The sequence below is a fragment of the Sinohyriopsis cumingii genome, chromosome 15 (genome assembly GCF_028554795.1).
Source record: "Sinohyriopsis cumingii isolate HCF-2022 chromosome 15, ASM2855479v2, whole genome shotgun sequence".
NCBI lineage: Eukaryota > Metazoa > Mollusca > Bivalvia > Unionida > Unionidae > Sinohyriopsis > Sinohyriopsis cumingii.
In genome coordinates this window covers 33,515,032-33,532,348 of record NC_142975.1, presented here as the reverse complement: position 1 = coordinate 33,532,348, position 17,317 = coordinate 33,515,032, and the positions used below count along the sequence as shown (strand labels likewise).

At 34.3% G+C, this 17,317-nt stretch overlaps 1 protein-coding gene across 1 annotated transcript in view; it reads left to right on the top strand.

Annotated features, from left to right (window-relative positions):
- The window catches only part of LOC149781571 (sperm-associated antigen 7 homolog), a 47,422-nt gene that overhangs the window by 15,559 nt on the left and 14,546 nt on the right, over positions 1–17,317 (top strand). Inside the window, exons 3-5 of the mRNA XM_089935612.1 lie at positions 11,623–11,711; positions 14,480–14,564; positions 15,509–15,598. Coding sequence (XP_089791738.1) covers positions 11,623–11,711; positions 14,480–14,564; positions 15,509–15,598 — 264 coding nt within the window. The remainder of the gene's footprint in view (positions 1–11,622; positions 11,712–14,479; positions 14,565–15,508; positions 15,599–17,317) is intronic.

Here is a 17,317-nt window from a genome sequence, read left to right as displayed (position 1 = left end):
TTTTGAAATGTTGGAGCATTTACCATTTTTTTTAATTATATCTTATATAATTAAAGGTCTAAGTGATCCAAAATTACATGAAGGACAAATGTGGCTCCTTCTATTTTCAGTTTTAATTCTTAATACCTGAAAACCTCAAATTCATTGTTGTTATTAGTTATGGCACAGTTTGCAAAAAGTACTACACTCAGGGTTTTCACATGTGGAATAAAAAAAATGGACCATTTTTGACACACAGAAATTTTGACTTGCACGTCTTTTTGATGCACATAGATTTGGACTGGAAGATCAATCTTAATTACCCTTGATTTGCTTCCAGCTTCGTTTCTTATTAAGAGTATGCTGTCCATAAGAAATCTACTGTTGGAAGAACTGATTGACATCTGCTCAACAGTAGTTTAGACCTTGACGGCCAATAATATCACACCAATGGACTGGGTGGAACTAACAGTTCACTGAACTTGGACTTAGATTTAACTGACTTAGGTTGGATTGTTTCAAGATTACGTTTTAAGTTTATGATAGAGGAAGAAGAAACAATTATGAGATGAATGGACTGCCTTTTGATCAGATATAAGAATTGGACATCAAATTATAATCAACTGGTCAGAACTGGAGCCTATTTTTATGATGGCTCATGAAGCCAGCTGTAAACAGAAGTGGACCAACTTTGTTTTTTTTGGGGGGCAAGTTGCTTCATTTAGCAGTATGCTTACAATTTTGGAATTATTTATGACTTCACTGAATTCATTTCTGATAATATATGGGCATTTGTTTGATTGAGCTTTAAATTATAATCAGACAAAACTGGAATATATGGCTTCTCGCTAAGCTAGTTTTCAGCATGGGATTTTGCTTTATTGGTTAAAACTGCAAAATGTTTAAAACCTTGAATGTTTTAGTTAATGGATCATTCAGAACAAAACTGAACAGACATAACACTCAGTGCATACATCTGAACTTTAAAATCACAATGGCGCAGAGAAGTATATTTTCTTTTCTGTCTCTGTCTCGGAAATGACCTGGCAGTGTATAACAGGATTTGACCTTGAATGGATGCCTGGATTAAATGACAACACAAACACAATGTGATGAAAGATGGAAGTTTATGAAATGAATTAATAAATATATGTATATTCTCTATAACAACTGCAGTGTGATTCTTTCAAGCTCTAAACATATGACTCATTCTGAATCATTTACTTCACACATTTGTTATATGTGAATGAATTTGTGACTTTATGAAACCTTATTACATACAAAAATAATTCATACAATCATTCAAAAATGGGAAAACAAAAATGTGATTCATATATTCAAAAATTGTGGACACATCATGCAGTAAAACCAAGATGTGATTCATATAATCTCATGCAAATAGGTGTAACTCAATTGTACTTAAATGTACTCAGTTAAACACAATATATGTTCCATGTACTCAGTTGAAACACAGCATAATCAATTGAAACAAATATGATCAATTGTAATAAACATAACAATTGTATCACACGTATGACTTGTGACTCATATAGTTATTTGTACATCACATAGAATCTGTAACAATGTATGACTCATTTAAATACTTGTAAACCTTGTTAATGAGAAATTTTGACCTGGTTCACGTGTCCATTGTCAAACCTCACTTCTCCTGAATTCTTGGGTTAGCCCACATTTGTATTGGCCACACACACCCTTCACGGATCCACCATGTGCACAAGTTTACAGATCAACACATTCATCCTTGTATGGCCTTGATAGTTGCACATGCTTCCATTCCCATACATACAGACATACAAACAGCCAGACTAACAGCCTGATACATACACACAGTTAAAATAAAACCAAACTTGCCACAATAACAGGTACGGAATTAAAATATATAAACACATGCTACTAAATGAAACTCTTAATAGCAACTTGTAACAGTTCAAAAGTTCACGACATTTCAAATTCGCATAGTGATAAAGGCAACATTTCATGCTACATCATTAGAATAGAATATGCTTCACATATTTGCAAATAAAATTAAATGTAACACTTATCCCTATGGTTGTAGAATGAAATGGGGAGAGCATGCACTCGTTGACAAGATCCCAAAAGACCAATGTGTTAATTAGAACAGCAACTTGACTTAAATGTAAAGGAAAATGAGTATTAGCAAGGATAAAATACCCATGCATACCGTGCTTTTGTGTCTCTCACTGCAAGCGATCTATGACGAGATGCATGTTAGCTCAGTCACTTAACTAGAGAAACAATTACACGTATCCACCCTAGGTAACATTGTATGTATGTATGATGAAAATGATCAAATCATTCTAAGGCAAAACTAAGTTATTTTTTGCCTTATATGTGACACAGTGATGAATTTTCTGACCCTGAGACTCGAAAGAAATAAAAAGATAGTGTCAGCTCAGGGGAGAAGAAGAGTCAATCTCCGAAATTTGTTAGAAAATGTAAGGACAAGTAGAAAAGTGAACTGAAAATTCTGTGATGTACCTCAGTGATATTTGAATAATATATAATCATAGTTGTATGGGTATATTTTTGCATATAAAATGATTTGATCAGTTGATAATAGAATATGTTTAAAAGTTGAAAATTTAATAAAGTATTAAATAATCTTCTGTTTCATATACCAAATATACACACAATAACATCAGTTAGAATGAGAAACACCTCTACAAATTGAGATTGTATATTTCTAATAAAATACTGTACAGGTATTTCTCATTATTCAGCACGAGACAGTAAATCTTAAACATTATTTGTTTCCACCAATAACGAGGAATCACAGCTATGGACTCATGGCTGTCCAGAAGAATTGACTCTCAAGATTTTAGTTTCAACTATTGAAATTTTCATTTTTACTCCTGAGATTTTGGGGTCAAGGGTCAACTGACTCTTCAGTTTGGAAATCTGTTGAGAACCCTGACACTCACTGTTGTTAGATCCAACATTGCCTCCTCCTTGTACATTTCAGGAGAACACATAACTAACTTGAAGTGGAGAATATAAAATCAGTTTTTAAGAAAATTAAACAGCAACATGTCATTTTGAGGGGAGACCACTACTTCTGTCAAACAATCAGAATCTTTCAAGACGGGTGGTCTCTCATAGCAGTGGTCTTTCAAGACAAGTTTTACTGTTGTTTTCAGTAGCTAAAGATGAAAACTTCATTGATGGAATTGTTGGGGAAGACAGCATAATCTTGACTGTTAAACATATATTTTCTAACCTTTCTATGGTGTAAGTCATATAACATTTACTGTAACTTGTTATTTTGAGTTTATATAAGGTAAAAAACCCAACTGGAAGTCATACCAGGCTTCCCAGTCCTAACACTAAGCTCTTAATGCTAAGTGCCAAGCAAGGTCACTACAGAAACCATTTTATAAGTCATTGGTATGACCCAGCTGGAAGTCATGTCAACCTTGGGTTTTTAACAGAAGACCCCTTTAAGTATCTTGTCGGTCTCAAATCATAATCGTGCTGACCTGATGTCCAATATGGTCACCATGATCGCCATCGTAAAAATCTTTGTTATTGCTATTCATCTTAAATGGAATCTCATTATGAAATTGGATTTACGTCAAAAGATTCATTTGTTATCCAGTTGGTTCTAAATGAAAATATGTAAACTGACCCTCAATAAGACTACAGTAGTGGCTTGAAAATGTATTGCTGCTCTTCACAAATGGCTGGCCATATCATCGTGGGCTTTCACATATATGCTTTTTATGATAACTTTATGGTTCTAAATGAAAAAGGTGCCAATGATACAGCCAGTATGGCTGCCACCATGGCCATCTCAAAAAATGGTAATTGCTTTCCTGAATGAATGGTCATGTGGACATGGGGTTTTCACCAAAAGACTTTTAATGATGTCTACTTGGTCCTACATGAAAATGGTGCCAATCTGACATCTAAAATCACCACCACATCTGCTAATTTGAAAATCTTGTTACCACTGAAGACCATCAAAGATACTTTCAACAGTGGTCTTATCTTTAATTTTGGAGCTTCCTTTTGGACAGTAGAGCTTTAATCCATTTGTCACAATTTTAATAGTCTTGTTTTGTGGGAAGGACTAATGAAAATTCAGCAGGACTAATTAATTGCTCTGTCTGCTTGTCCTTCTGGTTATGAAACAGTTGATGTTAAATTCTAGGCCCACAAACAGAAATTGTGTATGTGACAGTTATGGTGATCAAGTTGGCTTTCCCCATCAGAAAACCTGCACAGCCACCTTATAGTGCATCATAAATTGCTAATGATTTCCAAAGGACTCATAGATCAGTAGAGCTTATGGGATGGCCTATTTTCAGTTGGCTGCTGATAGTACAAGTGTGCTTGTACATGTACTACTCCTTCAAAACAGCTTAGAGGATTACCATGAAATTTTATATACACATTCATCCCATGGTCTGGTTTGTCCAAAATGAAAATGGTGCCAGTCTGTCATCCAATATTGCCTCCACAGCAGCTACAGGTAGAACCTGTTATAACATGATTCTGCTTATAACATGATGGCAGCATGGCTCCAGTTTTTTAATTTAAGCTGACCCCTCTTTTTAACATCCTAAATACATGTTCTCAGAAAAGCCGATTATTCATATCCGAAGCAGATTTTTAATCCCAGCACTGCATTTAATGTTACCTTAACTCCACCGTGTACCATTTCGTCCATACTGGCATGTATACAATTCAAAACTGAAGTCTATTTGATGTCTGATGAAACCCAGTGAGCAAAATGGTGTATGATCAAGAGGTTAGTTGAAACTGATGACATTGAAATTTCAATGCACATTTTCAATGGGGGGAAGTTTTTAGAAAAGTTTGTTAACGCAATCCTACTTATATTTATTCTTTGGACTCGGAGCATCCCGTTATAATGGATTTTACCTGTATCTTGAAAATTTTGTTATTGCTGCTTCTGAACTGATAGTCTTATCAGCATGGGTTTCTCAACAGAAGACTTCTGATGGTGTCTAGTTGGTCTTAAATAACAATTTTCGCAGTCATATATCCAGTATGGCTACCACAATGGCCATCTGGGTTTTCACCAGAAGACTTCTTTGGTGACTAGTACTAAATGAAAACTGTGCTGATCTGACATCCAGTATAGACATTGTAGAAGCCATATATAAAATCTTGTTAGTACTATTAATAATAATAATACATGTAATATATTAATAATAATAATAATAATAATGACTTATTTAAAGAGGGTAACCAATTAGCTAAGAACTAATCTACCTTGAAGCCCTCACACAAAGGAATTTTTTTATTTTAGCTGCATCTCTAAACCCACTGAATATATTGGGTTTGGAAGAAGGAAATAAAGTGGGCATTTCTAATCTCAACTGGAATACTATTCCAGAGTTCCAGAGTATTGGAAACTTTTTTGAAATAACTCCATATTTGGTTTGGGAATCTTATACTGTTTGGTAGACATGGATCGCCAGGGGGAGTATTGCCAGGTAGCTTATAGTGGAATAGTGATTGCAAATATTCAGGAGCACTATTATTGGATAGCCTGTACATTAATTTGGCTTTTCGCAAACAGATTCGGTCTTTAATAGGTAATATTTTTAACTTACCAGCTAAATTTTCCTTGCTTTCATTCTGGATTGATATTAGCCCTAATGCTCTTTTTTGAAGATGTGCCAGCTTTGCTATGTTTTTATCATTTGAATTACCCCATACTGCATTACAGTAGTCTAAACAGGGTTGTATGTAACTGTTATAAAGTAGTTTTATGTGCCTTTCAGAGAGAAAATGTCTTATCCTACTGAGAAGCCACAAACTTGAATTGACCTTTTTACTGATATGTTTGATATGTTCAGTCCATGATAGGTTATTCATTCTAAATGGAAAGCTATATCAACACCAGAGGACTAATCATGGTATATAGTTGGTGCTGATCTGGCAGCCACAAGAGGACTAATCATGGTATATAGTTGGTGCTGATCTGGCAGCCACAAGAGGACTAATCATGGTATATAGTTGGTGCTGATCTGGCAGCCACAAGAGGACTAATCATGGTATATAGTTGGTGCTGATCTGGCAGCCACAATGAACATTAAAATTACAAGATTACTGTCATACCATGCATAACATGACATGTCTAGCTAAAAACATGATTTTTTTACTCCCAAAATCTTTATAAACTGTTGTGTTTTGAAAAAAAGATTGTCAGTAATCTTGCAGAAATATTTGAGTATACTCCCATAGCATATGCAAACAGTGTACAGTGTTGCTTATAATCCTACAAAGTTAGACATTTACCATGACACTTTTTGTGTGTGTGATTAGGATTTTTAATGTAGCTTTAACAAATTTTCAGTCATATCGCTACAATGTCTGCAGTGTGGCAGTTTATAGTGATGCATCATGCCGCAGACATGTAGCATAATGTCCCACCCAGTCACATTATCCTGACACCAGGCCAACCAGACCTAACATTAACCTCTTAATGCTGAGTGCCAAGCGAGGCAGCTGTTAGTACCATTTTTGTAAGTCTTTGGTATGACTCAGCCAGGGATCGAACCCGCATCCGAGGCAGACGCTCTAACCACTAGGCCACCGGAGACGTTGATACTTTTGTTGATTTGGTCATACATCTGTGTACTGTCCAATATGATCAAAGTTGCCAAAAGTAGAAAAAACATGTAATGGGATCTCCTTACAAACTTCTCAATAGAATTTGACTAAATACATGAGAAAGCATCCAGACACAATGGTCTTTTCAGTTTTATTCAAATGATGCTGATTTTACATCAGAATATGTCCACCTTGACTAAAAAGTTAAATAAACTTTACATGACTTTTCAATATGGACCCAAATGAATTCAATCAAATTTGATAGAAAAGACCCTGGCTTGGTTTGGTGCTTTATGGGACAGCAAAAACAGTAGATTATTTAGTACCAAGGCAAGTAGAGTTAAGTGCCTTGCCCAAGGACACACCATGGTAACAGACCCAGGCTGGTCTGGCATATACATCCTGGAAAATCTATACAGATGATGTCAGTCTGCCATCAGGCATGGCTATAACTGCGAAAGGCAAATTCAACAAAATCTTTGAATAAAATTTGACCAGACATGATTAAAAACAAAACAAAGCAACATTTTGTATGTGCCAGTTTTCATATATTGAAGTAAGGGAAGTAACCTGTCAGGATTATTGGAATCATGTTTATGATTATGCAGTTGTCTCCCTTTTACCTGCAAAAGCTAAAATACAATTCAAGTAGGTTTTAAAATGAATAACAGATGATATAAATTAGGAAACTAATACATCTTTGGGTTAAACTGAATAACCAGTAATTTAAGATGATGAAGTATAAAATAGAAATATAACAAGAATTGCTCAAAGTAGATATTATAAATCAGAGGGATGATTTATTTGAAAATGAATGAATGGAGTGTGTTTAGCATTGCGGATGAATCAGCTACATTGTGTCCTTTGGCTTTACTCACATTGCCCATCTTCAGAATGAATTTGCTGTTTTGTGTACAGAATACCTTACAATCAGTACAGTTAACATAGTATTGTTTGTTCCTTTTGACAATCAACCTATCCGGTGGTCTAAGTGATTGGAGTGTCTACCATGGATGCAAGACGTCATGGATTTAAACCCCAGCTGAGTCATACCAGAGACTTATAATAATGGTACTTGCAGCTGCCGTGCTTGGCACTCAGCAGTAAGAGGTCAGTGTTAAGAGTGTTCAGCCTGATGTTGATAATGTGACTGGGTGGGACATGATGCTACATGTCTGCAACATGATCCCCCAGTGCTAGACATCATTATAAACTGCCACACTGTAGACAGCATAGCAATATAAATGAATTTTTTTTAAAGCTATGATATAAATAAAAAAAACATACACACTTTTTTGACAGAAATAAGTAATCTTTATCAAGAAACTTTAAACTCAGTGGCAATCAGAACCTTGCCAAAGCCACTGAACAATTGCTATATTAAAAGTGCCTGAACAATTATTTATTTTAAGTATATGCATTATTTTTGGAATTTTCTATATTAATTTCCATTAGCTGTAGATTTGTTTAAAACTATTTTGTGTATTTTTTTAAAATTCGCTTTTCAGAAACTTGTAAATTTATTTACAAAGAGCACAATCTGATTAAAATCAGATCTCCTCTATCCTGGGTGAAGATCTGATAGTGACCCACTTAAGGGTCATGTTTTGGTGACATTTGAATTAGCCAGTGGAAATGCAGCTTTCAGAAATGAGAACATGAATCAGATCAATAGGCACACACTGATGCTCTTCAGCTATACAGCTCAGTCTCCCAAAGGCAAAGATATTAGACTTCATCTGATTGGCTGATAAAATTAGAGATTATGATAATGAACATAGGTCACCAGAACTTGACCCCTAAGCAGTCACTGTCAGATCTTCATGCAGGACACTGGAGACCTGATTGTAATCAGATTGCTAATAGCAAAGAAACCCATGACCTTAAAAATAAAATACTGGGAAATATTAAAGTACATGTAGATCTGGGCTGATCTGATGGTGAGATTTGAATCCACACTATTCTTGTCATGGGTTCCATACCTAAACCACAGAGCTACCATGGAAAGCCTAAATGGGGATCTTAGTGTATTTTTTTTTTAGGGTGGGGCTATGAGCCGTTTCAAAACTATGGACGGGGGCAGATAGAGCACTTGTTAATGCTGAAAGGACAGTCAGGCCTTATGTATATCAGTAATGTTTGTAAATTATATTCCTGACTGTAAGTTGTAGTGATTATCTATAGAAAAATGTTGTACATGTGTATAGGTTCTATTTTAAGAATATTAAGAGTGACAAGATGGCATAGGGTCTATAAATAACTATGATCAAATTGCTACTAATAATATTAGAAGTAAATATGATGACAAGTTTGGGGTAGTTCTTCATTGGCTGGGATGGTCAGGTGGGTTCTTAGAAGAATTATGTTATTTCCTGTTGGATGGGTTAGGTCACGTAGGTTCTTATTCGATGTGGGGTATTTGCAAATTGTCACACATGAGTAGAAGCAAGATGTGTTTTCAACTGCTATGCTTGTATATAAATACATGTATGTGGACCTGTAAAGTTTTATTCTATTTCTTATTTTCTTGTTGTAACATTAGTCTTTTATATTGTGTTTAGATATTATTTGAGAGGAAACATTTGTTTAGAATATTCATTGGAACTAAAAAGTGCTCATTGTACTAAAATATTTATTCTGTTACTATTGTGAATTAGTCAAATGCCATTTTGATACCCTAGGACTGTTGGCTTACCAGTGCATTCAAGGATCTAAAATTCTTTTGGAACGTTTAATTATTTTGGAGTTTTTAGAACCTTTTATGATTATTTTGAATTCAGTTCATAACACTGTAAGTTACTCTTACATTCACATTTTTATAACTTTAATACTTAAATTATTTTTCCAAAACTTCTTGATTTGCTTCTTTTTGTTACTTCATTTATGACCAGAGTTGTAACACCTAATTCCTGTTCAACCACAGAAAACCAAACTTTGTTATGTTGTTGTTGTTGTTCTAGGGTTTAACGCCATTTTCAGCACAAGATAGGCTATATATGGCGGCCAGTATAACTGGTGGATGAAGAACCCTGGAAAACCCAGGGAAAAACCACCGACCCACAAGAAGCTACTGGCAGGCTTTCCCACGTACCCATGCTAGCCAAGCAATGGACTCGAACCTACACAAACAGAGGTGAGATGGCAGTGATCCGGAACGGTGAGCGCTTTAGACCACTCAGCCACTCGGGGCCCCCCAAACTTTGTGCCCAAAATTTAAATAAAATTACTAGAAGAAAATGTTGTATGTTAAACTTTGTAATGCTGGTAAATATTTAATCTAGATGGAAGCAACTGATGATGTGTCTTTTTTAGAGCTGGTAGCATTACATAAGTTGACTTTGAAGATTCAGACATACAAGTTGACAAAAGTATAATTTATATTTTGCAATTTAAAAGTTATCTTTTATAATACACTGATATATATTTTTCATTGTAATAGGTACATAATAATTTGCTAGTTATAGTGCATCTTTATGTATTTATTCTTGCATATCCACTGATTATTGTCTATAAAATTTTAGATTATCCCATAATAATAATAATAATAATGAGGACTTTGTATAGTGCCTAATCTTTAGAAGCTCTAATCGCTTTACAACATTAGACAATGCTTATAAGATAAAAAACATATAATGATATGATTACAAAAACAAACACCATGAAATTAGAAAACATTAAAAAACATGCTGAGAATATTTAAGGTAGGAAACTTTATTAGGTCTTTAGTTTGTTCTTGTAGTCGAAATAAGTGAGTTATGAGAGCCCTCTTGAATGTGATCACTGTGTCTTTGTGTCTAAGTTCAGTGGGCAATTCATTCCACGTTGCTGGACCCTGGTATGCAAAAGAACGCTGTCCATATGACTTTGTTTTCTTAGTGGGAATAATGAATATACGATTGTCAGAAGAGGAGCATAAGTATCTTGCTGGTATGTACACATGGGTGAGGTCGGATAGGTATGTTGGACTAGAGTCCAACAGTGAAACATAGCACAGAGAACAAATTTAATAATATCAACAGGGATCTAGTGTAATAAAATCTTTTTAAAAAATGGGAAACGGACTTGTTAGCAGACAATGAGTACCTTAGTAAATATTTTCAGAATGGTTGTTGTGTTTTTCAGCCTATATCGGCTTATAATCCAAAAATATGGCAATTTATGTTTTGGAATTTAATACCTATTAAATAACATTGTACTTCCAGCCTTACCAGGATAATGTTTTAATGAAGTTAATGACCTTGGAATTAAATACTATTAAATAATGTTGTTGTTGTTGGTGTGGGGTTTAATGCCATTTTTCAGCACACAATAGGCTATGCATGGCGGCCAGTATTAATGGTGAAGGAAGAACCAGGGAAAACCCCGGGAAGAACCACCAACCCATGAGAAGCTACTGACAAGCTTTCTCACAAACACACATTGGCCAAATCCTAGACTCGAACCCACACAGAGGTGAGATGGCAGTGATCCGTAATGGAGAGCGCTTTAGACCACTCTGCCACTTGATGCCCCCAAATAATATTGTACTTCCAGCCTTACCAGGATGATGTTTTAATGAAGTTAATGACCTTGGAACTAAATACCTATTAAATAATATTATACTTCCAGCCTTACCAGGATGATGTTTTGGTGAAGTTAATGACCTTGGACTTAAATACCTATTAAATAACATTGTACTTCCAGCATTACCAAGATAATAGTGTAATGGAGAAAGGTCCCTTTGATTAGACTACAATTCATAAGCAATTATTTCTGGACTGGGTGTCAATAAGTGAGAAAATACTGATGTTGTGATATAGTGAGTTAATTAGTTTGACAAAATACGGTATTATTATTTCTTTACTGCAAATTATATGACTCAAAATTTTTCTATTTATGTCGGTATCAGGTTTTATTTATTTTACGTATAGATTTATTTATATTTATTCCATCCACAGATGTCAGGCTGCTTCAGACATTACAATAAATTGATGTGAATGGCATCAGTAATAATGGTGGATCTGGTTTTATTTGTAGATTCATAAGTGGATACAACAATTTGTCAAAGATGGATCTTTACAGAAGAAAAAGTTTGAACCAATGGATAAAGTCTACAGGGCCATTCTGTAAGTTATTTTCTAATAGGTGTAATGGATATTTGTAACCAAATACTTCTTTATAATTCTGTTTAGTGAAGCCATAAAAGTGCCCCATGTTATAAGTGTCAGAGTCTTATACCAGGGATTCGTAAAAAAAATGTCTTGCCTTGGGAAATTGGAGTTTGCCTCAAACATAATAACCCAGACTTGAGTAAATAAAAATGAACAAGTTAAAATTTTGGAAAATTATAAAGTAGTTGCATTCTTTTTAACTTTTGTTTTCTTTTTTATCTTTCTTGGCACCTTAAACAATGTTCTAATAATTGAAGTTATCAAAACTAAATACATAAGACATGTAGATAAGAAATGGTTGGAATGCAGACATCGTTAGAAGAGCAAAAACATTTACGTTTTCCAGTCAGCTCAACGTAGGAAACACAGCAAAATCAATGTTAAGTATGTGGACATCTTTGGACGAGGTAATATAGTACAAACCAGTTTGACTCTTGTTCACAGTGATTTCACAAGGAATGCTGCATGTATTGAAACAGTTTGTCCTATCATGGTATTTGTTATGTTAGACCTGTTGACCTTTAGTACCTGGCCATCAATAGCAATGGATGATTTTCATCAGGAAGTTTTGGATGACATTTAAAGTGGAGAGCACAATTGAAATTGATTAGACTTTGGTTAAATTATATCGGTGTTAAATTTTAAAATAGACTTTGGTTAAATTATGTCAGTGTTAAATTTTAAAATAGACTTTGGTTAAATTATATCAGTGTTAAATTTTAAAATAAACGTTGGTTAAATTATATCAGTGTTAAATTTTAAAATAGACTTTGGTTAAATTATATCAGTGTTAAATTATGAATAGAAACTAATATTAAGTAAATTCAATTACATGACAACATTGTCATATATTTTAGGTTCCAACTTGAATATTGATGAATCCAAGATATGTACAAACATTACAACCAAAAATGTAACTAATAAGTTAAAATATTAATTGCTTATGCATCAAAACTTGCATAATAATAAATAATCACGTAATCAAATCTAAGTGAAAAAATGCGGTACTGACCTACACATTAGCTACAAGATGGGAATGACTTATAGATAAAAACTGTATCTGGTTATGTACAAGAAGAATATGGTACATATAAATAATAAATAAAGATGTTGATATATGTACTTAGGCAAAATCTCAGGGTATAAAACTTGCAGAATATAAAGCATTACTGCTGGAAGACAACCTCTTGACCCATTGCTTGCGTACTGTCTCTCTCTAAATTTTGCAAGTCCCTTCTAAACCTGAGCTTTTCTGAGCTAATTCAGGCTTGACCCAGGAATTGGGCCAATAGATTTTGTAAATTCATGCTTATATCAAAAGATGTTCTAAGTTTATGGGAGTCATAAATGTGACCAATTTTGAAGTGAGGAAGCTTTATGCTAAGGGATATTCTAAGTTTTGATTAACCAATCAGTGAGCATAAATTAGACACACCTCCAGGCATCATTTATGGCTGCCATTTCCCTCCGATATACTGAGTGTCCAGATATTGACATGGTTATCACAAATATTTGCAAATCTTGCAATGGTTTCTTGATTTTTTAATCGATAATTGTGACAAGTAGTCAATGTGGGCTTTGATTCTAACATATAGGCCATCTGAATATTGAAGTTAGACTTATTCCTTCTCCAAAACCTAGACGAAACTTGAATGGATAATGACTTGTGGTCACCCACATGATCAGCTGAACATGGGTGGAGAGCAACTTTGGTTGTATGTTGTTGTTATGTTTATGTAGGAAGCACTGAACACCAGATTATATAGTTTTGAAATTTGAAAATCTGCACTTTAATGTTGGTTGGTCCCAAAAATATGTCTACATCATCTTGATCTTTCGGATTCTTCAGTGAATCTTTACTTTGAGTCATTGAGCTGAAGGTATATATTTTAATTAGTAAAATGATGCAAAAACAGTGGCTTCCAAGCATGTATTTTCATGTTTTTATCTCATGAACAGAGCGAAACTTTAAAATTATTATGTACAACAGTATACTTCTAAACAGTAACAATTTACAGTTGTGTTATATATTTTTAATTCATTTGCCTCTAAGACAGCATAAACAAAAGTCATTTGAAATTAATAAAGTTTAGACTATACTGAGCACTTTGATTTTCATGATTTACTGAATTAAAACAATGGTATTACGATATGAACTTGAAATACACATATCAATAATGTATGCATCTTGGTTAAATTTACATCTTTATAAATAATAAAAATCTATTTAGTAAAGATGTCACTGAAATTGAAACAGTTGTTTTAATCAATTACTGAACGTTTGTGAGAGGTTAACAGGTCATGTCATGGGATTCAGTATTGGAGCAATCAATTATCTGCACATTGAAAATGATAGTAAGTGATAACTGTGACAGCACACAAGATTATCTTGCAGAACCTGTAAGTAAAAAGACAAACAGTCAAAACACAAAGAAAAGAAAACAATTTAAAATTAAAACTTGTTAGATTGATCAACATATATATTTGGTGTTGATAACTATTTTTAAGATGTGCATAATAGTTTGGAAGGACTCAAGTTACCGGAATGAAACATTCAGGGCAAATGTAAAAATGGTGTACTGGTAAGTTTTTATCTGTGATAAACTTTAAATATTGCTTATGTGCTTTCATCATTACAGGCAGATGATACTAATGGAAAATTTGAATTTTATTAGTAATATTTATATAAATAATGTAAGATATTGTACTATTTATTGTTTCAGGCATGAGGTTGCAGATATTGCAGGGTTGACTTCATTCTCCTTTGGGCAGGAGGAACAAGAAAGATATGTGATGGTTTGGAAAAAGGTATTTTTTGTATATTGCACTCGATCATTTATCATGAAACAGTTATACAGGTCACGTATAAAAAAAATGAATTATTTTGCCTTTCATTGATTGGTGTTCTTATATAGAGATGTTACATTTGTAAGTGGAACAAAGAAGGGGGATGGGGAGGTCTTAAACGCTGACCTCTGTAAACATGTCCCTTTACAGAATTGTTACAATTGTAAGTGGAACTGAGAAGAGGGATGGGGGAGGTCTTAAACGCTGACCTCTGTAAACAGGGCCCTTTATAGAATTGTTACATTTGTAAGTGGAACTAAGAAGTGGGATGGGGAGGTCTTAAACACTGACCTCTGTAAACATGTCCCTTTATAGAATTGTTACAATTGTAAGTGGAACTAAGAAGAGGGATGGGGGGAGGTCTTAAACGCAGACCTCTGTAAACAGGTCCCTTTATAGAATTGTTACATTTGTAAGTAAAACTAAGAAAGGGGTGGGGTGGGATCTTAACTAATGTCCTTGGTTAATGAATGCTTTAATATGGTGGTATCCACCAGAGCCAGTTTCACAGTGTTATTGTCCCTGTGCAATCTGAAGATTAAATTATTATGCTGATCCAGATTTTGTGTGTGTGTGTGTGTATATGTATTGTTTTTTTATGTCAGACTTTTCCTCATTAACTTTTGCTATTTATTAAATGGTCATTTGACATTTTAGACATAGTTCTTACTTATGTGCAGTGTTTTTCAAAATTGTCATGCATTCCTGTGACCGAAGCTTGTATGAGGGGTGCTTAGATGAAAGTAGATTTCAATAAATATGCTGTTGAACATTTGCAAGCACATAAGAAAGTCTTTATTTGTGATGTCATGCAGTAACGAAATAGGATATGCAATTAACCAGAAGACCTACTTAGAGAAAGGATATGCAATTAACCAGAAGACCTACTTTTTATATCCCTTCAGGAATTTGCCCCTACGGATGAAGAACTGCTAGCTTACAGGAGAGGTGAAGATTGGGACCCTGAGAAAGCCAAAGAAACAGCAAAACAAAAGGTTACATAGTAGAACATCGAAAGTCCAGTTATCAGTTAAACATATTGTTCACTTGTTTTAGTGAGTTTACGGTGTTTTAAGGTGCAGCAACACAATTTGGTTACAAAGTACTGCGGAAATTAAGTTAAATACACATAATTGTAGCCAACTCAGCCAAATCCAGTGGTAAGATTTGAACATACAACCTTTTGGTCCAGATTACTAGTACATGTAAGTTTATGTTTTTTGATCATGATCACTGTGTTGTGCAACTTTGAGTCGACAGGTACATGCATATGCCTATTGATTGATCATGGGGATTAGTAATCAGGTAAATATGGAAATTCAATAGGTGGCAACCTCATTATTCTTGGAGATTTCAGTTTTCACTTTGAATGTCCTGAAGACCACTTCATTGGCATAAGTGGAAAGTTGATCCACTTAAGATGTGGGAGGTTTCTGTTTCGAGCTCTGACCAAGTCATACCAGAGACTTATAAAAATGGTACTAGCAGCTGCCTCGCTAGGCATTCATCATTAAGAGGTTAGTGTTACGACTGGTCAGTCTGTTGAATGTGACTGGGTCAGACATCATGATACATGTCTGCCGTATGATGCCCTGGTGTTAGACATCACCATGAACTGCCACACTGCAAACATCCTAGCAGTATGACGGAAAAATTGTTCAAGCTACGTTAAAAATACAAATTGCGCACACACACATCCTAGCAGTATGGTTGACTTAATCCCTAAAACACTAAGCAGTCCCAAGTGCATCTCACACTCAGTTTGCATTCCCTTGGAAATATTATTCTTGCACAATGAAATTTGCCAAATTTAAAAATGTGGAGCCAGTTTTCAGCCATAGGAGCCCTTTTTTTGCCATGATGCAGGGCCTTAAATATATGTATATTATTATATTGGCTCTTTTTTTAATCTATATAAACATGACAATAAAATAATTTTTTCATGTTTTTATTACATTTAAAAACAAGAATATTTATTAATAAATATAGCAATATCATTATATAAATGTGAAGTTGAATGTATAGAATTTGCAAAGCAAGAATGAATAACAATGTTTCTTTATTACTGATAATACAAAATACTTCTTAGTCTTTATGAACAATGTCACTGACACTTCATCAATATCTGCCTCATTTTTTTCCAAGACTGTTTTTAGATGCCTTCCTGAAAGAAAAATTCTCAACACTGGGCCCATCATTAGAAATTCTCATTAAATTGTTCAGAGTAGATATACCCATAGAATTTCGTAAGTTTATTTTTATCAGATTCAGGCAACCGAACCCCCTCTCACAGTCTGCAGTAGAAATAGGGGCAACAGGTAATCTGGTAGCTGCTTCAAATGCAGCTGGATATAAATCTTTATTTTTCAGAGCTAGATTAGCCATATTCATTGTACTTGATACAGCCTTGTTTTAATAAGTAAATTTTTAATTTTTCTTTGATATAAGTGACTTGGGGCCCTTTATAGTCAACAACTGGCATCCTTGTAGTGGCATCCTGTGTTACTCAGTTAAGTTCAGACCACAGAAACGTCTTATCAAAGTAAATAATTCCTAAAACACTAAGCAGTCCCAAGTGTATCTCACACTTAGTTTGCAATCAACATAAATAAACATGTGCAAATGATACAGAAACTTTTTCCGACCTGTTCAACGATATCGTATTTCCATCAGTCATTCCTTATTTCCTACTAATCACATTTAATTGCTTCTCA